The sequence below is a fragment of the Meles meles genome, chromosome 4 (assembly GCF_922984935.1).
Source record: "Meles meles chromosome 4, mMelMel3.1 paternal haplotype, whole genome shotgun sequence".
NCBI lineage: Eukaryota > Metazoa > Chordata > Mammalia > Carnivora > Mustelidae > Meles > Meles meles.
The window spans coordinates 49,415,297-49,440,522 of NC_060069.1; the positions used below are offsets into that span (position 1 = coordinate 49,415,297).

At 38.2% G+C, this 25,226-nt stretch overlaps 1 protein-coding gene across 3 annotated transcripts in view; it reads right to left on the bottom strand.

Annotated features, from left to right (window-relative positions):
* Positions 1–11,278: 11,278 nt before the first annotated feature.
* The window catches only part of LOC123940311 (interleukin 1 receptor accessory protein), a 126,487-nt gene continuing 112,539 nt past the window's right edge, over positions 11,279–25,226 (bottom strand). The window contains exons 9-12 of one of the 3 annotated variants that reach the window (XM_046002993.1): positions 23,050–23,193; positions 21,405–21,548; positions 11,969–12,547; positions 11,279–11,683 (exon numbers count right to left, since the gene is read on the bottom strand). In XM_046002993.1, the coding sequence (XP_045858949.1) occupies positions 11,682–11,683; positions 11,969–12,547; positions 21,405–21,548; positions 23,050–23,193 (869 nt within the window). In that variant the 3' untranslated portion in view covers positions 11,279–11,681. Of the gene's footprint in view, positions 12,548–17,231; positions 18,884–21,404; positions 21,549–23,049; positions 23,194–25,226 lie in introns of those variants that run through there. The other 2 variants (XM_046002992.1, XM_046002995.1) reach the window with 2 other exon arrangements.

Consider the following 25,226-nt stretch of genomic DNA (forward strand, 5'->3'; position numbering starts at 1 on the left):
GTAAGTCTTTTAGTTGGGTTGTGTGCTGAGTGAATAAGGAATCAGAAAAAGTAAGTTGCTGAAGATAGGCTGAGGCCAGAGAATAGAGTGCCTCCAATGCAGGGTAAAACAAACCAAAACAAAATTTATCTTGTAGGAAATTAGATGCCGAATTATATTCTTTGAGATTTGAAATATCACAGTCAGAGTTGTATACTGGAAAGATTGATTTGGTGATAGTGTATCCACGTTTGAAAGGAAAACTGAGGACATTCAAATAAACTAAAAAGCCACTAGGAGAGGTAATGAGTCCTAAACCACAGAAGTAATGAGGAGAGGAGAACTGTCACATAGACTGTGGAGAGTACATTGACCCACAAAGGAAAAGAATGTATTATGCAGAGCGCTTGGAAGAACGGATGCCATAATTACCAACTGACCCTGAATCAACACAGCACTTTATTTCATTGTTCTAATATCATGTAGATTTTAAAACAATAAAGATGTTTAATGTTTTTCTGCTTGAATTCCTTAGCCAGAAATACTCTGTGGTACACTGTAGGTAGAGCATGTTTATCACAGCTCAGTGTTCTGTCATTTTGAGTCTTTTTAATAGCAATATCGCAAACAGAACATCTGCCGATGAGCATGGTACTGACTCCAGCCTCAGCTGTTACTGCAGATAGAGTGTGGCAGGGCTGGGCGTCCTTAATGTGAGGGGGGCACCCCGGCCAGGCATGGCACAGCTGGGGCTCTTTCCACCCCTACTAGTTCATGGATCATCTGTCCTCAAACAATGCCAAGGGCCAGATTTAGTGGATGTGGTGTTGGGAGCCCCAGGGTTCCAATATTGGAATTCATTTTATAGAGTGATGAACAAAAGCCTAAAATGGTGCCTTGTATATTACACTGCAGCTATAATGGAGGGGAAATAGAAGAAAGAAAGAGGAGAACTCTATTACTTTGTTTCCAATGATAGTGGTCATGATACTTAATTTGTTTAAGGAAACATGAATGGAAAAACTATTATGTGCTCGTCATCATGCTAAGTGGCCAAATTAGAGATTCAATATATAGCATTAGCCCATGGGAGCTTACAGTACAGGAGGTGAGAGAGATAGAAAAATTCATAATTCAATAACAGAAGTGTTATGAGCAACACAAGTATAAAGGAAGGAACATTCAATGCTGCCTGGGACAGTTTCATCAGTTTGAAAACGTTGAAAGAGCACTTACAGGGCAGGGGAGAAGAGTGAGCATTCCATGCAGAAGAAATATTAGCAGAGGCACATGGAGCATAAAAGTACAGAGCATATTCAGGTAACAGTGTTTGGAGTATATGTAGTTTAAATTCATAGAATTCTTGGGGAGAAGAGGAGAGAAAAAATTTTGAAAAGCTTTTTGGAAGTAGAATCAATTTGGCAAGCAATTGACTCAGGATGAGTGGAGAGAAGAGATCTCTGAGATTTGGTTTCACTTTGTGCAACTGAACTAGCATTTTATGCACTTGCAGGGAATCGAATTTCTTAGACATCTCAGATTACTTGGAAAGAACCCCGGTTATACCCAGAAATACACAGGAAAGTACTGCTTTGTTACTGTTACACTAATTCATAGAATATCAGAGATGGAAAGACACATAGTGATCCTTGAACTGTACTGATGCGGAGAACCCTGCACAGTTCAGTGCTTTTCTCAAGGTCTCACAGCAATAGCAAAAAGAAGAATAAGAAGAATAAGAAAAAAGTGAAGGAGGAGGCAGGAGAGGAGAAGGAGGTGGAAGAGGAGGAGAAGGAGGAGAAGAAGGAGGAGGGGGAGGAGGGGAAGGAGAAGGAAGAGGAGGAGGAGGGGAGGGGAGAATAATTATAGTTTGGATTAGAACTCAGATCTCATTCCTGTTGCTGTTTCTACACTGTGTAATTTCAAAATTAGGTCCCTTTATGTTTTTTGGCATCATGAAATATATGGATATTTATCACAGTAAGAAGTTTGTTTGAGGTCTGCTTGGGTTAAAAAATAAGTGCATTCATCTGTTGATGGACATCTAGGTTCTTTCCATAGTCTGGCTATTGTAGACATTGCTGCTATAAACATTCGGGTACACGTGCCCCTTCGGATCACTATGTTTGTATCTTTAGGGTAAATACCCAGTAGTGCAATTGCTGGGTCATAGGGTAGTTCTATTTTCAACATTTTGAGGAACCTCCATGCTGTTTTCCAGAGTGGTTGCACCAGCTTGCATTCCCACCAACAGTGGAGGAGGGTTCCCCTTTCTCCACATCCTCTCCAGCATCTGTCATTTCCTGACTTGTTCATTTTAGCCATTCTGACTGGTGTGAGGTGATATCTCATTGTGGTTTTGATTTGTATTTCCCTGATGGCAAGTGACGTGGAGCACAAACTGGGGGTTGCTGCGGGGAGGTGGGATTGGGGGAGGGGGAGCAGGCTATGCACATTGGGGAGGGGAAGCGAACCATAAGAGACTATGGACTCTGAAAAACAACCTGAGGGTTTTGAAGGGTCAGGGGTGGGAGGTTGGGGCAACCTGAGGGTTTTGAAGGGTCAGGGGTGGGAGGTTGGGGGAACAGGTGGTGGGTAATGGGGAGGGCACGTTTTGCATGGAGCACTGGGTGTTGTGCAAAAAGAATGAATACTGTTACGCTGAAAAAATAAATAAAATGAGAAAAAAAAATAAGTGCATAAAGCTGTTAGGAAGACAAAAGGTAATATTTCTTCAGTCTCTTTTACAAAGTAGTGACCTAGAGACTTATGATTAAAATTAGTTTAGAGAAATTGGAGGCACCAGAGTTGAACTATCAGTAGGCTTCTGGTAAACTTGATCTATCTTCTCATAGCCATGAGCCCCAGACAGTGATGGACAGTAGATAAGAGAGGAGAACAGAAGTTAGCTGTTTAGCTTTACAGTGGAGAAAGGCATTATAGAAACTAGGTCTAAACAGACAGAAGCATTCTTTATGACTCTTTGAGAAGAGCACTTGCACCTTTTAAATATTCTTTCAAATCTCACTAGACCTTGGATGTTGATGTATGTGTGATACGGGAGGAGTTGAGGGGGGTATCTAAACATTACTCAGTGAATCAAAGAAGGATAGAATGATAACATTCTACAGACTTGCTAGTCCAATTCTATCCATTTTGGGGTCTCAGAAGTCTGAGATACAGAAAAGAAATGCTTTGATTACATATATATAACCATTTCTGTTCAGAGTTAAGATGAGAAGCTGGGTTACTTCAGAGAAAGCAATTACCTCCTCATTTTTCCTCTCTCAGTGGCTGCTTTTTGGAATAAACAGTCACTTTCAATCTCTTTAGAGGTTAAAATAAAAGTTGTTTCTTTTTTTTTGAGATTTTATTTTTTTTAACTTATTTTACAGAGAGAGAGAGAGAGATCACAAGTAGGCAGAGAGACAGGCAGAGCGTTGTGGGAGGGGCAGGCTCCCTGTTGAGCAGAGAGGCCGATGTGGGACTCTATCCCAGCACCCTGAGATCATGACTGGAGTGGAAGGCAGACACTTAACCCACTGAACCACCCAGGTGCCCAAAAGTTGTTTCAATATTCAAAGCCCAGAGAAAGAATGTGACTAACCAACTTTGTTCATCTCATCCTCCTGCAACTCTCAGAGCCTGCTGTCTGTGGACTAGAAGCCCAAATGAGGTAAAGGGGAAGAAGGGAGGGAGGGTGGATGGGAGGAGGAGTTTGAGAGAGAGAGAGACAAAGAAGGGAGAAAGAAAGGGTAAAGTAATTGCAGCAGACAGACAGGGAGAAAACAGAGACAGAGGTAACCAGGACTACAGATGACTGAATTCTTCCCCATTCTTCATCTTCCACCAGGAAAAAGAAATGTCCTAGCTAAAACAAGAGAGTTCTCATTTGAGTTGTGGCACCTCTACAGCCAGTTAGCTTACTATGTTAGGGACAAAGTTAGGAAGCCTGAGGACCGGTCATTTTCCTTTTCTGGACTTGAATTAATTCAGTTGAAAAACAAATGGTTGTCTTATAGTTCTGGCTCTAAAAGATGTCCCCGAATTTTTTTTAAAAGATTTTATTTATTTATTTGACAGAGAGAGATCACAAGTAGGCAGAGAGAGAGAGAGGGAAGCAGGCTCCCTGCTGAGCAGAGAGTCCGATGCGGGACTCGATCCCAGGACCCCGAGACCATGACCTGAGCCGAAGGCAGCAGCTTAACCCACTGAGCCACCCAGGCGCCCCAAGATGTCCCCCAATTTTTTGATACTCCTTCAAAAGCTAGAGCTGAATTCCCTTCCTCTTGAATTTGGAAGGGTCTTAGGGACTCATTTCTAGTCAACAGAATATTGCAGAAGTGATAATATGTCACTTTGGAGACTGGGTCTTGAAGGCACTGTGGTTTCCTACTTGCTCTCTAGCTTTGGAATCTCTTGCTCTGGGATGAGCCAGCTATGTGCCACTAGGATGCTCAACCAGCCTATAGAGGTGCTTAGGCACTTAGGCTTCTGACCAAAACTTATGTGCCTGAATTTGAATATGGATCTTCCGGCTCCGGTGGTGTTCAGAGAGACATTGCCCTGGTTAACAGTTTGACAGCAACTTCACAAGTAAGTGAGTAAGAAACTCTGAGTGAGAAACGTCCAGTTAAGCCTCTCCCAAATTCCTGACCCGGACCCATGGAAAATGTGAGATAATCAATATGTGTTATTTTAAGTTGGTATTAGGAAGTTGGTTATATGGTAGTACAAAACAAATGCATTTTTTTTATTTACTTTTTCAGAGTCTGTGATTTTTTTTGTAGTCTTCAACATTTAGAGTCATATGAAATTGTAGTGTTTATTCTTTACTTTTTATGTGATGAAGGATTACAGTTACATTACTATGTGCTCTGGACCATTCCCTAGTATTCAGCAGGTTTAGGAACTTTCTCTTGAACCTCTTTCTTTTCCACAGGTTTCATTTGTAATGTCATAATAATAATAATATCACTACCAAGCACATAATTTACAGATGTTAAAGGTTCACATTTATTATTTTACCCTTACAACAGTCTAATGAGGTAGATATTATATTATACCCATGTAATGTGTGGGGAAATTAAATATTTGAGAGCAAAAGTGTCTGAAAGTCACACAGTAAAGAGAACTGACATTCCAGCTCAGGTCTCCTGATCCCATTATATCAAAAGCCCTTATTTATAGAAGTGACCATTTAAGTTTTATTCCCCAAAACCCTTGCACTTACTCCACATTTTAGCTGTGGAAATTGTTCCGGGTGTCTCTTTTATGTTATAGTACTAAGGTTTGTAAAGGAGTGAGTGGGTTCACTTATTCACACTTCTTTTCTTTTGGTTCTTCTTAGAAGTCATTTAATGGTCTTTGCTAATAGCCAAGTTGTTATGCCTTGAACATTTTGTCCTATTGCAGATGGCCAATGACATAGATATAATAAATACTAGCATTCTAGCCTTCTTTGGCTCTCTGGTTGATTAACTACATTGATTATTTCTATAATTTTGTTTGCTGTATTTTGTTTTTCTCCTACTTTATACAATTTCAAAGCAAGATATGAAAATAAAGGACTCAAATTCCTGAACCTGTCAGTAAGTTTTAAGGTTTGCTCTTTAAGAAAAACAAAATATTGTGTAAAAGATCAGGATTTGCTTTTAACTCTTTTTTCTCCAAATTTATAATATGTTATCACTGATTTTTCAGGGGAATATTTACAAATATTGTAAAGGTACTTAATTCAGTTATTCTTTACAAGAGTGTACATATAAATAATTTGGGGAATTTAAGGGTCTGAAGTGGTTCCAAATACATGCATTTTTTTAAAAGAACCACTTGCCTCCAGTATTTTGAAGCATGGTATTGAATTATAAGCTCACTGCAAGCATGTAACATAGTTTCTGACAATAAAAAGTAACAAGTTGTTATGTATGGCTTTGTGTCTTAAATGAAAAATAAACACATAACAGCTTTGATCTTATTTTGTTTTGTTTTTTTCCACTAAAGCAATAGAGTATTAAAATCTCCATCACCTAAAGTAGGATAAAAATAGTTCCTGATCTGAATTCAGATTTGGAATCTTTCTGCTTTCTTTCTATGAACCCATTTCAAAGCACTGTTTTTTTTCCATGTCAATATTTATTAGTGTTTTGGATTATCCAGGAGAAAAACTTCATAAATTACTCTCTAGAGAATTTTGAGTGTCAATAATCTCCTCAGCAAACTAAGCAATCTGACTTTTCTTTGTTCGGCATCATGACTTGTTGGTATGGAACAAGGCGTCTTCAGCCCTCATCTTTACCAGCCCAAAGAGAGATTTCATCACGACCAAATGATACTGCACAACATTAGACAAATCATAAAAATGCAAATCTTTAATAGAGAGAATCCAAATTGTAGAGAGAGCAGATGCATAGACGGCAGCCGACTTCATAATACCCACAGCAGCCTTTGTCTCTTCCTTCCTCTGGGCTCTAGCATGTTCAGTTCAAATTCCCTATTTAGCGGGTCAGATAAATGGATCGAGGGAGGCTTTCTAATAACCGTGTTACATGCTCTGCTGTGTTCTAAATGTCTTCAATCCTTCTGAGGTTCCCCGGATATTCAAAAATGAAATGGCTCATTGACTGATGGTTTGGGCACCACATTCTTAAAGAACTACCTAAAGCCACTGAATGGAAATTAACCAAATACAGAAACTTACCAATTTTTAAGAACATTTTCTTTAGCCAGGATTTGTAATTATTATGTATGACTTCAACAATTTTCTTTTAGGAAAATTGGGGTCAAGGATTGTTCATTTCTGTACATTGTTTAAATAAGTACCTGACTTGATACCTTGGCAAGTGGTGGTGGGGTGTTGGCAGGAATCATTCCGTTTCTTCATTATCAAAGTATGTAACATAACTCCAGTTGTAGTTCTCTTGCCTCTTCAGGCAACCTCAGTATCTCATTCTTAGGCAAAGACAATGCTATGTGTTCATCAAGTTCCATTTCATTTTTCTCTTCCCAGGAACACAGGAAGAATGCATTTTCCAGCCTTCCCTATGACTAGATCTATGCCACAGCTAGTTTTGACCAATGGATTGTAAGTGAGAGTGGTGTCATATTTAGGCTGAAGTAGAATAGCAGGGAGCTACACATTTCAGGTGGCAATACTACAAAAATGTAAGCCCCTATCTAGACATAGAGCATAAACAAGAAATAGGTCTTGTTATGTAAACCTACCAAAGTGTTGGGGTTACTTGGCATAGCTTATCTGAATCTGATTAATACATGTGATGACTACAGCAAGCCTACCAGATTTCAAATGTCAGTGTTTGATGCTTCATATATTAGAAATACAACCACTCCTCTATTTAATTGTCTCCTGTGCCAAGGCAACTCAAGGGCTAAGCATGCCTTAGTATTTTCATCTATTGCCTGCAAACACCTTGTTAAAAGGATGATTTGTAGTCCTTCTTGGCTGGAGAAAATCAGAGCCTACAAGGGTAAAAGAGGAGTTAAAGAGAAATAAAATTAATGGTTCTTAAACTTTTTGTGCATCAGAATCACCCAGAAAGTTTGTTCCAAGTGCAAATCTGCCCCACTCTAGAGATCTTTGTTTATCCTTGGATGGGTCAAGAAATATACATTTTAACATGAACTCAAAGTGGTTCCAATATGGATGCATCTAAGAACACATTTTGAGAAGCTCTGGACCAACCAGACTCTAATAAAGCTTTTCTCTTCTTAAACCTGAATAATAATATTAAAAATGTGGGAAGGGGTTTAAAAGAATTCTTGTAAGTAGTAGTTGACCCATGGAATACCTTATCTGAATTATCAAGGGCACAATATCAAAAAGCAGACTCCTAGACAATGATTAGTGCCCAATAAATCTGCTCCCCTGGGGGAGGAACTTGTCCCAGGATCTCTGCTATAAGATGCCCCCCAAATTTTTAGAAACAAAAATTTTTAAACCATTGCTGTTGGGATTTATTGTCCTTCTGTGTTCTTATATCTTTATAACTAGGCCAATTTATTATTGATGGCAGTTTCACACTTATTAGTTTTACCGACCATTTCAACTTTTCAAAGTGGAAGTGAACACATTATTCAAGGTTTTACTGGTTATAAGAGATGGTGACTAGAACTCACAGTGTAAATCATCACTGCTGAAAGATTAAATTTGTTTTTCAAGGTAAATTGTGGGTACATTTTTATTTTCCATTAAGACAAATACAAATAATTTATTTTGAGAGAAAAATTATAACCTGATCATAAAGTCTGGAAGACACAAAAAATGGTTCTACTTTTTAAATTCTTAAATAAATGTTATAATATTAAAAATGAATTATATAAAATCATAATATGACAAGGCCAGATGACACATCAGACACTTGATATGACATTTAATTAGCTGCTTGTGGGTTTACATTAATTGACTTGATTTTGAATGTATAATGGTCCAAATTAAATAGTTACAGTGAGAAATACTTCCACATGAATTTTATAGGAATAGTTCCAGCACTGGTACTGCATCAGGTGTCAGGAGCCTAGATCAGAGACCCAACCATATTGCTAACTGGCTGAGTGTCATTAGGAAAGTCACTTAATCTGGATAATATGTTCCTGCTATGTACTGCTTTTGTGCATTTTGTGAGAGTTAAAAAAAAGATAAAGATAAGTAAAGAAAAGTGATACATATGAAATCAATTTGTGAGTCATAAATCATGATACAAATGTAAGTTTATGCAACCATGAGCATGATTCCACTATGGGAATAGTACTGGCCAACACTGACCAAGCACTTATAATATTCCAGGCACTGTGCTATGCACTTACATGCATTATATCATTTATTGCCCACAAAACCCAGTGAGGTTAATAATATTATCTCCATTTAACTTGTAGGAGATTGAGGCCCAGAGAGCCCATGGTCAAACAGATAATTAGGAGAGAAGCAATACTCACATTCATCTCTACTTGACTTAAAACTCCTGCTCCTAAATAGGCAATATTCCTATGTAAATGATATCCATTTAACCTGCAATCATATCATATTAGTTATGAATATGCATGACCCCTGAGGAAATCTTCCTATTTGCCTCAGTAAAATATATGGCAATGAATATTATACTCAAGTATGGAATGTTGGGTCAGAGACTAATAACATAACCTTCTAGACTTTCTTCATATAATAGAAGTATGATCCATTACCTTTCTCACCCCTGGGTAGCTAATGCCAAAAGCTATGACTTCATACTGCTTACATTGGCCTTATATTGTTAATGGGAACTGATACTGACCAAAACTAACTTAGCTTTTGGGAACACAGTTATTTAGCTACTCATTCATAAGAACCCATGTTTAATTTCCATCCTGTTGCCACTTATCCTTTATTTTTTTCACACACACCAAAAAATTAATAAATGGCACAAGTAATTCTCAATTTTTCCAAAGATATTTTATAGTTGGGACACTGAGTTCATAAGGAATAAGACTGATTATGGGTAAAAACTCTCTCTCTTTTTAGGATTTGGAGCAACATACATTACTCCATTTTAATAGATTGGGATACTAACTGCTGTCTCTCTTCCAAGTGAAGATCCTTGAACACACACACACATCAAGGATGGATTAATCTCTTCAAAAAGAAATGCAATATAGAATACGAATTGTGCTCGATTGTTTTCTACAAGATATTCATGTAGGGTGTCCTATCATTTCCTAATTACAAGTTCCATGATGAGTCACATTTACTCTGGGGTGTCCTGATTCCCACCTCTTTTTCTTTCAAGAGGAAAAGGGTATAATAGTTTGTTTCAACAGAGAAGGGATTTTCTGCTTTTCTTTCCAAGTGGAGTAGTGGAACGGAATGTCTGGCTTCTTTCTCCACCCATCCTTCACTATTAGTGACTGAAAAATGCTGATATTCGTTGGGGTACAGCTTACTAGTAGCCAGCACTAACGTATTGAAGGTGACTGCTCATGGTCCTTTGCTCTTTTCATCCTGTTCCTATTCAGGGGAAGCAGATCGTGCTTCTGATTTTTTTTTTTAAGATTTTATTTATTTATTTGACAGACAGATCACAAGTAAGCAGAGAGGCAGGCAGAGAGAGGAGGAAGCAGGCTCCCCATTGAGCAGAGAGCCCGATGCGGGGCTCGATTCCAGGACCCTGGGATCATGACCGGAGCTGAAGGCAGAGGCTTTAACCCACTGAGACACCCAGGTTCCCTGCTTCTGATTTTCTTATAGCAACCTCACCACTCAGGGGACCTGTACTCTTCCACCAGAGAAGATGGAGGGCACACTATTTTCTGGATTTTTTCTCCTCTGGTGAGGTGGTAGGTCAGATCAGCCTTATTTTTGATGATACAGATATTTTTGATTTGGGAAGGGAATAGAAGTCTCCCATTATGTCCTTAGGTCCTGTCTGTGTTCTCTAGTCTCGGTATCGCCAAGGATGCTTGAATTCCCACTCAGATATATACTCTTTGGATAAATACTTTAGTTCCGAAATTACAAACTGGTGGCCCTCAGGCTGACTACATGTTCATGTGATTTGGTTGGGGTTTTTTTCTTTTGTTTTAAGATTAAGACATCCCATAATTGAGAGACTACTTACAAACCTTAATTTTTCGATTCTTTTGAAAAACTGGACAATCTGCCTACAATGGGGCTGAGTGAAAACTATCATGATGGAACTGAGTAGAGGTTGCTCCCTTTTTAAGGAATATTCTTCAATTACCCACAGGTCCAATCATCCCTATTATCTCCCTCACTGGCAGATCAAATGCCATGTGCCTTCTATGACTGTGTTAAGATGTTTCAAGTAAAGAAATATGTACATATACCTATCTCTACACATATGGGTTTTAGATGGACAGTATGTGTATTATACTTATTTCTAGCCCCCTTTTCTCTTTTTTTCTTACTTTCTGATTCTTGTAGCCACTTGGACTGACTATCCCTTCTCAGAACCTTGAATGTGAAGAAGGGTTACATACACCAAATGCTACACTGAATTTTTCAGCTCTCAGTTCTAAAAATAGGAGATTTTTTTTTGTGTAAACTTCCATTTCATTTGAAACATTTTCTCTCTTTCTGTCCTTTCCCCAATCTCCACTCCACACACATTAGAAAGAAACTAAAAAGACACCTTGAACTTCCTAGTACCTAAACCGAGTCTTGATTTCCTGAAATGGAATACTCTTCTGATATGAATTCAAGAGCCATAAAAAGAAGAGGGGAGAGAGGTAAAAGTTTGTTAATACAAATAAAATCACATAAAAATATAACTTTATTGATGCTAACAACTTTAGGCAGTTTATAGAACACTAGTTTACAGTGAGACAGAACACCATGTATCTGTGTGTGTGTGTGTGGTTCTTCCAAGAAAAATGTGCTGTAGGTTTTTAGTAGAACTTATTCCTACAGCTTCCACCACAATCAACTCATTCCCACAATGCTCTCTTGGGATACACATACCCTGTAAGTGTCATAGCCCAAGTACACCTGACTGACTCATAATATGACATTGATCAACAAACTCAAAGGAAACATATTTAAATTCTTTGCTCAGTTTGAAACCATTGGGCAAGATAGAGGATCAGACTTTAGGCAACTTTCACATACTGACCTTCTAGGGCCCAAGAAGAGTGTGCTCTTCTGAGGCCATTAGAGGCAATAATTCTGGATTCAGGTCCACAGGTCTTTTGTCTCCTAGAAATAAATAGTTTTTAAAAATCAATAAAGGGACACAGTCTGGTAGTCCATTAGATGATAAAAATGTCAATTACTCCCATAGGTTCATAACACAAAGAGGGCTGGTATAGAGAGATAGCAGCCACCACCCACCACACGGTAATTATAAGATATAGAAGTCATTGTTATTGGATAAATCCGTAAAATGGTGAAGAGCAAGGGCTGAGATCTGGGAAGCAGGGGGTTCCAATCTGGTGCCATTTTGTATCCATTGAGTTTCTGATTCTTGGGGAACAGGCTTACAGAGGTGTGTCTCCCACTGGGGCTGGGTATGTATCTCTGCCCGGCTCTTGCTCCTAAGGTGACTCTCTCCTTCACAGTAGGTGACACAGCAGCGACAGGCTGCAGAGGGCTTCCCTCTGTGCTTGGACATCGTGTCTGGGGCTGGAGAGGTGCCTGATGCTCTCCCTGAGCCCTGGAGTTCTGGGGGCTCTTTCAAACGACTTCTCCTCCTTTGAACATGGTCCAGACTGATGTCAGACTGGGAAGAACAGCTTTCATTCCAGCCAGAGCTGGCACTCAGACTTCTCAGGGGAAGTGCCAACCGCAAGGCCTTCCAGAATTTAGAGCCAGAATGTTTGGACTTTTCTCCCTTCCAGCTCACAAAAGACACAGACTCCTTCAGCTGCAGGATGCTTGGGTGTGGGTGCTCAAGGGGACGGTACTCAACCACAATAAGCTTGGTGGAAATAGAGTTCTGGCACATGACACCCAGTTTAAACTCCAGCATGCTGATGCTTTTTTCTGTCACATAGTCTGGGCTCAGGACAACAATCATCCTTCGGCTTCTCTGAATGAAGTCAAAGACTGCTTCCACTGTATCTACAGGAAAATGGAAGATAAGACAATGCCTAGTGAAAACTTACATAAGCTGTAGTTCATCATTGTCCATCCTACAAAGAAGCAATAAGTAAACACTTAAGAATATAGGATCTCAGTGTTAAGTAATCTGCCCAGTTAATGAATCTCACTTAAACACCACTCTTATCAATGATAGCCAAGACTCTGCTACCTTCATGGATGAGGAATGTACCACCTCTCAAATCAGTTAATTTCACCTGTTTTAAATTATTTTTTTGAAATATGCTCCCCTGCCAATTTTACCTGGTGGTCTTAGATCTGATATTTTCATGTGTTTAAAATATTTCACAATTATTTTGACCTCACTGTATTTTCTTCTCATTTTTGGATTAGGATCAACTTTAGAATTTTTATCTTATTTCCCATAAGATATGGTATCAAGTCTCTTCCCCCACTTTTATCATTTTCATCTGAGTAACATTCAATTTATATAGTATTTCCTGAGAGTAATACCTTGAACTGGCCTCAACACAATGCTCCAGATATAGTCTGATCAGCAAAGAGCAATAGGGAATTACCATCTCCTAAGAACCACAGTTATATCTTTTGATTCTTAAAATTTTTGGACACAACATCAGACAGTTCATAGTATTGATCTTGTTATCAACTAAAATCTCCCTCCTTTTTTTCAAGTATAAGCGTGAAAAGTTGGATTAAAAATCAATTAAAGGGATCACAACAGACAATGGGCAGGTATCAATTAAAGACTTCTGACAAAGCACTAACATTTAATAGGTACTGAGAGGGGGTTGGTCAGAGATTCCTATGGAAAGTCCCTGAGATAAATGTAGTTCTTAGCTCATCATGAGATTTAAGGGATTAAACAATGTGATTTTCCGAAGGAAAGGATTTCCAAATGTGTAAATCAGCCATTGACAATGCTGAAAACAGGTGCAGACAGACCATGAGGTTGAGTACCTACTCTTTTGGGGCCAGTGATGAAGCAGCGATGGAGAGACCTTCTAGCCTGTGAAGACAAGCTGAAAGTTTGTGGTGAATTTTGATCATTATGAATTTGAGAAAGTAAAAGAGCTGTGCTCTTTGCCAGATTAGTTCTCTCCAATTAGTAAATTTAACAAGAATTTGAAGGGTAATTGGAAGAGACGTGATCAATTTTGAAGACACTTTAACTAGTTTTGTCAAGAGTGTGAAGTAGTTTTAGAGAATTTTTACTTTGATCTTAAAAGATAAATCTAACGTTTTATTTATCTTCAAAGCCTGTGTGTGTGTGTGTGTGTGTGTGTGTGTGTGCACGTGCACACATGTGCATGTGTGTGCATGTGTTGGAAACTTCTTTGTCCCAGTCCTACTGAGAACTTTTTTTTTTAAAGACTTTATTTATTTATTTGACAGAGAGAGATCACAAGTAGGCAGAGAGGCAGGCAGAGAGAGAGGGAAGCAGGCTCCCTGCTGAGCAGAGAGCCCGATGTAGGACTCGATCCCAGGACCCTGAGATCATGACCGCTGCCAAAGGCAGCGGCTTAACCCACTGAGCCACCCGGGCGCCCCCTACTGAGAACTTTTGTACCTGCCTTTCATAAACCCGAGAATGTACAAATAGAATATCTACTGCTCCTCCTGTCTCATGAGAAATACGATATAACCTTAAGGCAACATGGATGGATTTCACCAAAAGGAACTTTGTGCACTCAAATAGTATGTGTGCTCATGTGTGTGTATTGTGCATTTTACTTCAAGATAGTCACATTAAGACAATGTATATTCTGTCCAATGGGGATATCACTGTTGAAAATAAAATGCTGTCCTCGATCCTCTAAAGAAAGACTCTGTGTGTGTTTTTCTAATTATTGGCACCCCATCCTGAAAATGTAAAATTTGCATTTGAAATAGGGTAATGCTAGAGAAACAGATATGAGTAGTGGAATTCAATAACATTGAGGAATGTGATGGAGAAGACGCTTATCAGTTAGGGGAATGGGGTATCCCTAGGGATCTTCACACATTATTTTGAAGGAAGCTGCTTCCTTTATGGCATATTTTAATACTTTTCATATTGTAAAACTGCAGTTGAGAATGTGAATTGTTATGTTTCAATACTGAAGATTATTCAGACAGGGAGTCATAAACTGGGTTATTTATTCTGTTGGGTTCAAAAAAGTAAGGTGGGTGTGGCTATAGACTGATGAGACCAGATGTCTTGTGTGGCACTAAATTAATTCTGAAGGCATGTTTTCTGATCTAGAATTCATCAATACTCTAGAATACTCCTGCCTTTAAGTCATAATCTCCCTGGAATTCACCTAGAGGAAAACTAGGACTGTAGTTTTGTTCTCTGGTAGTTTATCGATGTATGAAAGGGCAGCAAATCATCTATCAATAAAATGCATACAATAAGAGTAATCTTACAGGAAGGTTAAAAATTAAAAACACCTATATGTAAATGTCTACACATGGTAGACATTTGAATTAATCACTTTGGTTAAATCTAGTGAACACGATACCAAACTAAATGTAGGGCTAATGTTAATTGAATTTGAATCAATTCTTCATGGTAACTTTAAAGAATCACCTTAATATGTGGATTTATAAGTGAATAATAAATTTTAAAAATTCTGTCTATTTACTTTAAAATAGATGTGAATAAAAAATACTACTGCAACATTTAATCTCTTAGCCCATTGCTCTCTTTTAGCTGCTCTGTTATTCATCCTCTGTCTCTGCGCACACACAAACACACACACACACATACATGCACAGGCACACATGCACACACACACACATACACACACACACACACACCTGGCACACTAGAACAATTCATTTTATTTAACTCTTTTAGTCACATGTAAAAAATGTTCTTGATATAAAATTCCCATTTTTCTCAGATTTCTGTCAGAAAGAGAAATTTAACTAATGTAGCTTCTAACATTTCTTTTTATGTGTATCATTAATTCTTCTTATTCTCATTTCTTATGCCCAAATGTGAAAATAAAGACATAAAACACATGCACAAAATAAAATTCAAATCTGAAAATAAATGGTTTATTTTTAAAATAAACAAATTTACAAATCAAATGGAAAACGGAAAATACAAACGTTTATGAATAAAATAAAAAAGATAATAAGATAATCTTAAAATATTAAAACCTATGGAAATAAATGGATAATTAGCAAGTGGAGTGATGCTTTTGTTTCCCAATACAACGGAATGCTCGTTTATTAGAATCCTAGGGAATCACCTAAGTTACAACATAAAAGATAATTAAATAAATTTTATACGATTGTGTAATTAGACACTTTATATGTCATTGTTCTTTGTTAACTTGGGTGCAGAAGATCTTTATATCATATACCTAGAACCATTAAGGTTTTTTAAGCACTAGAAATAGTTTTTTTAATATTATGGAGCAATTTTTCCTTGCTCTCAAAATTATATTTCCTCATCTCCCTCAAAAACTTTGTAACAGGTATCTTCTGGGACTTAAAACAAACAAAAAAACCTTGAAACAAAATTCTCTTAAGAATGAGAAAAAAACCCCGAAACAAAATTCTCTAAGAATGAGACAAAATGTATCATTTAGATGTGAGACGTTTAGATTTTAGCATTTGGAAAAGTTCAATATCAAAGACCAGTAGATAAATAGGAAAAGGAATATCAAGAAGTATCTAGGGGTACCCAAAAGCATTTGGGATAAATATCGAATCCAAAAGTGCAAAAGAATGCAGCAATGGCAAGAGAATGCCCCCCTTGTGATGGGACAGTTCCCAGTTACCTAAAGCTCATGCAATTGATATTCAAAGCTTATCTGGAGTCAGCCCTCTAGTCTTGAGGATGAAGAGTTAACAGGAGGAGTAATTGTGGTTTGTAGCAAAGAAAAGCATTAGTAAGACCAAAAAAAAAAAAAAAAAAAATAGATCCAAGAATGACTCCACACCATAGTTTTACAGTCAGGAATTCATGAATTTTTCTTTTCTTCAATTTAAAATGATATCTTCACTATAGACAAATGATTTATTATGGGCTTTAACACTGATGAAGGACACTTAAATGCAGGAGATAGTTTTAGAATTCGTTATCAACATTCATAATGCTGGGATAAGGGTTCCCTTAAATTATGAATTATGGTGTCTCACAGGATACTCAGCCTTATTTATAAGTATTTTATTTTCCTTTTCTCTACTACTTAACAGTCCAAATAGAGATTTATCTCCCTAGTAGTTGAACACTGAGATTACCATAGTTTAGTTTCTAAGAGTGTATGCTTGCAACATAGTAGATGATCAGTTAATGCCAGGGGACTGGTACTGCTCAGCAGTGACCACAGAAGCTCTGTGTCCAACAGATTCCACTGCACCCAGACCAAATGTAGCAGCAGTAAGTTATTCCAACTAATTTATGGAAGGTGAGAACTAACAATGACTACTCTGTGAGCTGTGATTTTACAAATAATATACAGGAAACACAAAAGAATTACAGTAAAAACATAACTTAAAAACTGAATAAGAGTCCCAGTGGTTTGTAATACTGTGCCAATTTAAAGTCACATGCATGTGTACATAAGGGTGTGTGCATATATATATACACATACACAAATGCATACATACATATATACACACATATACAATCCACATGTGTATATATCTACATACAATGTAGATATATACATACATGATTCGTGGGCATGTGCATACACATATGTGTGTGTGTGTGTGTGTGTGTGTGTGTGTGTGTGTGTGTATTCACCACAGATATTCACCACTCTGTAAACTCTGGACTTAGTTTTCACTTTTCCAAGTCTTAAGATTTTACTTAAAGTGAAACAAGTTTCATGGAAGAGACTTTCCAGACTGACATGTTTGGACTGAGTGTATTAACTGTACCAGTGAATAAAATATGGAAAATACTGGGTGGTCCAGTTAATTCTCTTAGAGTATTAATGCCAAAAGCAACTTGCAAGGTCACTGAGTCTAACTTCCACATTTTACACTGGAGAGACAGAACACGTGAGGAGAAATCACTTTTCTAATATTCACATTAGCAAGGCTGAGATGAAAAGACAAATTGCTGAACACCCTGTTCTGTGCTTTTCTCACAAGCCAGAAAATGCCCTAAAAGCATTTTGCTGTTATTTCACTCTCTCTTAGCACCACTAGAAGCTTCCTGTCAGACTGAACCAAGTGTAGAGCCATCTGCAAACTCTAAATGGTTGATACGAGGTACAGTAGATAGTGAAGATGAAGTGACAAGTACGGGTCGACCTACTGATACCCAGGAGTTTACTGAAATAAAGAAAAATACGGTATGTTTTTCAAGTTGACAAATGTGACATCGATGACCGAGATGGAGGGCACGAGGGATTTGGTAGGAGCAAATGCAGGCAAGCCCTTTCAAACCGTCATAAGGAACACTTTCAGTTACACTGCTTTGTACCGTCCTATGTGGGTGTCAGTCTGGCTAAAACGGGGCAGTGCCCAGCAGAATGAGCAGAAGAGCTCATTGTCATCAGCTCAAATGAATTTGGGCACCGATCATCTTTTTAATGACTTGGAAACTCATAATGACCTTGTCAACAGATAAGTTATCTTTAAGGGGTCTTGAAATCCACAGCAAAAGACTACCCCACAATGTTAAGATTATAAACAATGAGAGAGAAAGAGGGGATAGAGATGTGGGAACAGAGGCAGAGGATGCAGAAAGAGGAAATTTGCATCAACCAAGTCTTTGCCTGCGAAGAACACAGTGACGTCATTCCCTGGTGACGGACTGGTGGGGCGGCCATTCTAAACCATAGCATTGCCTGAGGAAGCAGAACGACCGACCAGTCATACAGTCACCCTGAATGTGTCCCTATGGGGAGGCTTTGACAGAATTCTGTTCTGTCTGTGAAACATCAAGTTGGGAGTAAAGAAAGGGTACTCTTCCTTCCTGGAGTGCCCTTGGTTCTTTTTATCCATTTCATTGTCCCTTTCATACATTTTTCAAGGATGAATAGGAGAGACCCTGCTCGCCACTCCTAGACCACCTGGAACTTTTCTTCACTGGCATGGCCACCTGCAGCTGCTTCCAGAACCTGCCCTGTGGGTACTTGGATTTCTCCCCTTTCCATTTAATGACCGTGAGCACCGTCTTAGCCCTCTTCAGCTCTTTCACCTTCGTCTCCTTCACCGCCTTGTACTGTACTAAAATGACGTTGATGTTGCCCCGAGAGGCCATGTTTTCTAGGCCAGCCTTGAGCTCCAGAAGAGCTTGGGTTCCCTGGAGCACGTAGTTGGGGCTTAGGACAACCAGGAGGCGTCTGCTTTTCTGAATGAAGCTCAAGGTCTCATCTGTGACAACTGAGAAAGAAAACACCGTGGGGATTAGTGTTGGCCAAGAACTCCCCAAAAGCCTGGGGCTTGAGTGTAGTGTAGGGAAGTGTAGGAAACTTGGGGTAACAGCCTGGGAATTGGGATGAAACTTTTACCAAGAACATTTGCAACGACTTAATCCTTGGACCCACTCACTCTGTCAAATAAATGCCACACTCCTCCAAGATACTGAAAACTATATACACATATTTCACCCCCCAAAAAATTCCAAACAGGCATGAAGCCAAGTATACTTCTATAACCCTGGTCTTCAAAAGCATTGTGAGAAATAGATGGGTTGTACAGCTATCAGTTTCCTCAAACCACATGGCACACTGCAGCCCAGCCAAATCAGCTCTTGAGCCCCTTCTTCCCCAAAATGCCCATGTATTTACGCTCTCATGCCAGGGGCTATTCAAAAAGATAATCATTATAGAGGCAAAATCATGGAAATTCATTTCTCACTAACAGAGGAAAGTAAAAGTAGGAACATTCATTTTCTGAAAGTTCCTCTCTGTTGTCCGACTCCTACCTGACTCAGACTGGTATCACTATGTCCTTAGAATAGGAACTTAAAAAAAAAAAATCTAGCCAACTGAATGGCATTTTGGCTGGCATCGCATTTTCAGCTCAGCTTTCTATTCTGCTCTCTGTCCTAGAGCCTAAATTAGTCCCTACATCTTTCTCCTTAAACTCCTCTCATTACTATGAAGACACGTGTTTCAGTAGGCTGCTAGCTGATGTGTCTGCCTTCACTAACAGGCAAATGCTTTCCTCAGGTCAGAAAAGAAGAAGAAGAAACAGAGAAAATGGAAATTCAGTGTAATTTTATTCTGTTGTCATGGGCTCTGGTTAGTTCCCATCACCAAATTCTTGGAAATAATCCATCTCCTCAAGGCTGCTTATCCAGGACGGTATAATCCTTTACCTGGGATTCCAATAGAAGCCAATTCCAGGGAATGCACTAGTGCTGTGGAAAGCTATTTCATGGCTTACAGTACTCCTCAAAGCAGTCATTCCGCTCCTTCATCTTCACAGGTATAGAAGCAAAGGGGAAAGACTTGCAATTAAAATTCCATGTGCAGCTTGGAGGAGAATCCAGGAATCAGTAATTACCTCCTCCATGCAGTACTGCTGGGGGCAGACCATGTGTGGGCATGGAAAGAGACCCAGAGGCAAAGAGGATGAAGAGCAGCAGGGAGAAGGCAGATCACAAGGATCAACCGTCAGAAGCAAGATGCAAGAGTAATTATGTAGAACTTGAATTCTTCAAAGAATTATCAACCCCGTTTGGAGGGTCATTGTTGTTATACTGTTTGTCTTTATATAAATTTCACGCTGTACTAAGTATTTGTTGAATGGCAGAATGAATGGGTAAATGGATGAATAAGTGACTTAGGATTTTAAGTCTTAAAGTGAATGGAATTTGTCCCTTAACTTGTATAATCATGTCACCATTTCCGGGCAAAATAATACTGAGAGAGACAGCCACTGCATAACACTAACATGATGGACTTCTAGGTAATGGCTGAGGAGATAAAATAAGTGGTCCGGCTAATTCGAAATGAGAATAAACATTTAAGTCTATTTTATATCTCCATTATCCATATAACATTTTTAAAACATCTGAAATGATGAACACAAAAAAGGATTGGAGGGGAGGAAAATCAGTTCGTTTTGCTGAGGATTAAACACACTACATGCATTTCAACAGCACGAAGTTTAACAGTGAGTTTAGGAATGCTATTATGTATTTATTAAAACAGAGTGAAATGGACCATCACTTTGTATGTTACCGGGTGGACTTAAAAATTTGAGATGCCCTTTTATTGCTGAAAATATTCAGCAATTCAAGTTTCTAGAATATACTGGCCTTTTAAAAATTTTAAACTACATCTCAAATGTATGAGCTGGTAGAAAGGAAGAAACAGATCCAAGAAAATGAGGGACTTAAATAGCATTGGCTTGCTAGAAAATAAAAGTGAGGAAAAGGAAATTAGCAAATGCCACAGGGAAATAATCTAATTATTATCAGTGAGTACTATCAAGAAAGATGCCATGCATTCTCTTCACAAACTCATTCTTAGTAAAAGCAAGTAAACTTCAGTCTTTGTATAAGTGTTGTTTAAACTCAATATTTGCCCCCCCAAACAAGGGAAATTAATGCAGGTTAGCTTAAAGTTTCTAAAAATCTAAATGTGTGCAAGTAGAACATTTAAAACTGAGGCATTTTATAGAGTCCTAATCCACCGTGCACCCACATTTTTCTGACTTGGAGATCTTAAAGCTTACAAGGGGAACTATTCTAGTACCATAAATGGCACCTCAATGATCTATAACTCACAAGGTAATTTTATTCCTAAAGAAGTCTCCATTACTCAAACAACTGAACATTCAGTATCCAATGATGCCAACACAGAACCCCACCATGACTCTCACACATGACCCCAAACTAAGGATTCCCTTTGCATGAAGGGTGGCATCACCTGTACTCATGAGAAATACCTACTTCCCCCAGGTAGACTGTCACGGTCAAAGATGCACAGCTTGTATCCAAATTCATTCTCCAAGACACCACGGAGGGTCAGTAACACAAACTCTTCTTCCTCAGCATTCCTTGCATAAGATACATAAATATCATATTCCTTCCCATCTAGCAAAAGGAAGAGAGGCCAATATATATTAGAAAAGTTTCCTAATTGTACTGCATTTTTTCTTAAATCAAACTTGTGCATATTAGACATTTTCAACTTTCTTACATGTATGAATTATCTGACAGATTTCAGTGTGATTTTCCACTTGTGACAGGTCTCCAGGCAAAATCACTATTTTAAGGTGTAATTGCAAATTTTATTTGATATGTCTTCTACTCTCATATCACCAAGTTTTGTTTTTATAGTGCAGAATAAATGAGGTTTGGCTCATTCAACTATGAATTAACATAATCAGGACACAAATAGTCAATCATAGGTGTTAGCAATTAATACCATACAGAGAATTTATGGTTCCCGCCCTAGTTTGTCACTACTAATACATTAGAATTATAAATGGAGAAAAACTTTTAGAAAGGCTCTAAATTACTTATACCTGAAAATAACTGCAATTTAAAATATACTCAGATTCCATAAACCCATCTTTCCCAAAGGTGCCTAATTATAAACATCACTCTCCGTAAAAATATAGGTTCTTTTTCTCTTCCACAAACCAACGGCTGGAAATCTTTATAGGAGGAGTCTAAGAATCAGTATGTTTAATTGTTCCTTTCTTGTCACCAGGCAAATTTATACTAGTATCGTGCTTCCAAAACTTCAAAGTGCCCTTGAATCACTTGGGAATCATGTCAGAACACAAGCATTAGGCTTAAGATTCTCCTTTTAACAAGTTCCCATGTGATGCCGATGTTGTTGCTGGTGCCTGGACCTCTCTTAAGTACAAAGAGTGTGGGTCTGCACTGTCTAGTTACAGCAGACACAGCTACACGTAGCTCTCGGACGTTTGCAATGCAGCTGGTCTCAATGGAGATGTGCTTTCAGTTTAAAATACAACATAGGCTAAATTGTGAGATTTTTGAATACCAAAAAATAAGACTAAAATATCACCATTAGCTTTTAAATATGCATGATATGTTAAGATCACAATATGTCAAATACATTGGGTTAAATAAGATATATGATTAAAGTATATTTCACTTTGTTTTTACTTTTCCTACTATGACCACTAGAAAATTTTAAATTATATATGTGGCTTGCAGTATGTTGCTATTTGGACAGGCTAATCTAGACTAAACAAATATTGAACCAAGAAAGCAAAATAATATACATTAGAAGAATTTTTTTTTAAGATTTCATCTATTTATTTGACAGACAGAGATCACAAGCAGACAGAGAGAGAGGAGAAAGCAGGCCCCTCGCGGAGCAGAGAGCCTGATGTGAGGCTCCATCCCAGGATCCTGGGATCATGACCTGAGCTGAAGGCAGAGGCTTGTAACCCACTGAGCCACCCAGGTGCCCCCATTAGAAGAATTTTTAATAGTAAGGGCTGAAACCAAAGATAGTTTGATTAAATCTCCCAGTTATTCTAGCTTTTATCAAGGCAACATGTTTTCTGAAAATGACAGTAGAAGAAGGTATTTAGATCAAGCTTTTGTTACTCACCTAAAATGGTTTCATCTGTTCCAAAATGAGCCCGGTAAAACAAGACCATCTCCAGCCAGTAAACGTGGTAAACAACAATGAGAATCACTACCAGCAGGACTGTGGCTCCAAAACCACATGCTAATTCCACTGTGTATCTTGGAGCTATCAGTGGAGCAAACAAAAAAACAATTGATTTCTACGTGGTGATCACAGTGATCTATCATCCTGCAAATAGCCGGGTAAGCCAGGCAGCTGAGCCATGAACCTGACTTATATGTGTGAAAAGCAGAGATAACATGATAGGCTTTAAGTATTATGTTTTAATGCCAGACTGTGTCCTATTTATCTTTTTGTTTTCAGCACCTGATATTGGTGTTTTAAACTACTTGATGACTTGAATAGACTTTGATGTTATATAAATATATTTAATGGCATATAAATGGTATTATAAATGGGATATTTACATACATATAAATGGTATATAAATGGTATTTTCCAATACCAGCATTGGAAAGAATTTAGAAGGTCATCTCATTCAACTCATGATCTGACACATGAATTTCCATAAAATATTTTTGAAAAGTGTAATTTCATCTCCCATTTGTCCATCTTTTGGGATGGAATCCTTACTACTATTACCCAGACCAGACCATGATTCAGATGGAAATTTAATTCTTGTAGCATTTGGATTGAGTGAAAATCTTAATGTGCTTCCATTAGTCTTAATTCCATCTTCTCGTCAGTTCCATATGGAAAAAAAATTTAATTACCTTTCCTATAAATTTGGAAAAAAGCCTCAAAAATCTTATTTTCATTGGGTAGAAACAGAGGGTATTCGCCAAATGCTGAGTATGCTTAGGTTTGAAAGTATCTCTCAGGCTTACACTTCTAGGATACACTTTCTGAAAATTAACTTGCAATATCCAGGTGTGGACAGATTCCCATGTTATCTGCTTACTTTTATATGACAGATATTTTAGAAATTTCTTTGGAACTATCAGAAATAGAAAGAGGTACTCCCTGACTTCCAAAAACTAGAAAAGTTTTAACTCAGTCCTGTAAACAAGGTCTGTTATGACCAAACCACCAACCACCCTACTGTCTCATTTATCAGTACCTTTCCCTCAAAAACGTGAGGGAGATTTTGCTTCGTGTCTTTGTTCATGCTGTAATTCTGGTGAAAATAGTTCTCTTTCTTTAGTTTTCAAGTCCATGCTCATACGTCATTATTTTGTGTAAGCTTTCCTAGAATAAAACTCCTCTTGCAACCTGACATCTGCCTGACAGAAATTCCTACTCTTCTCAGTGTCCATAATTCTATTATACAGTATTTGTATTATATTGTAATTTGTCTACAAGTCTGCTGCTCCATTCTCTCTCACTCCTCACTAAACTGTACATTTATAGTCTTCTAGGGAAGCCTATGTCTTCTTCATTCATTCTAGGGAATGACCCCTAGAATACGTAGGATCTCAATGAATGTTTCCAGATATAACACCATCTACTTCAGAAACATTGAAAAGAAATCTCGTACTACTATGTATTAACAACTTCATTTGGTTGCTTTATTAGCTTGTGATAATGAAGTCTAAGTGTTTGAAGAAGGAAGAGAATATTTGGATCTGAACCAGGAGTGGCTTAAATTATGTAATAGTTGTTGACAATTACTTTTTGACAATTACTTATTAACATCTATTATTTGCCAGAAGCTGTTGAGAATACAAGAGTAGATCAGACCAAAGGGGTTTCTGCCCAGTTAGGGTTAATATTCTAATGCAAGGAAATAAATAATAGGACAACGAATGCTAGGTAGTGATCAATGCTATAAAGGAAATAAAGCAAGGTAATGCGATGGGGAGTACTGAGAGGCTGGGCTGGGACAGAAGAGGTATATGGGTTCAAGTAATGAGAAAAGACTTTTTGATCACCTGAGCATTTGTGTTAAGTGCTTGCCAAGGTGAGGCACAGAGGAATTTAGTTCAAAGCTGGGATTGTTATCCCGGCTTTCTGACTCCAAAGTCCAGAGATCTTTGCAGAGCTCTGCCATGGAGTTTAATTATTGATCAAATAGTAGTGGAAAAAAAATCCTTTTAAAACAGGTATTTTCCCCTAAGGGGAAAATGGTAAGCAGTCTGGAGCTGAGCCTGAAGTTCCTAGAGTTTCAAGTTCATTATCCTCAACTCTGATGCTAATCC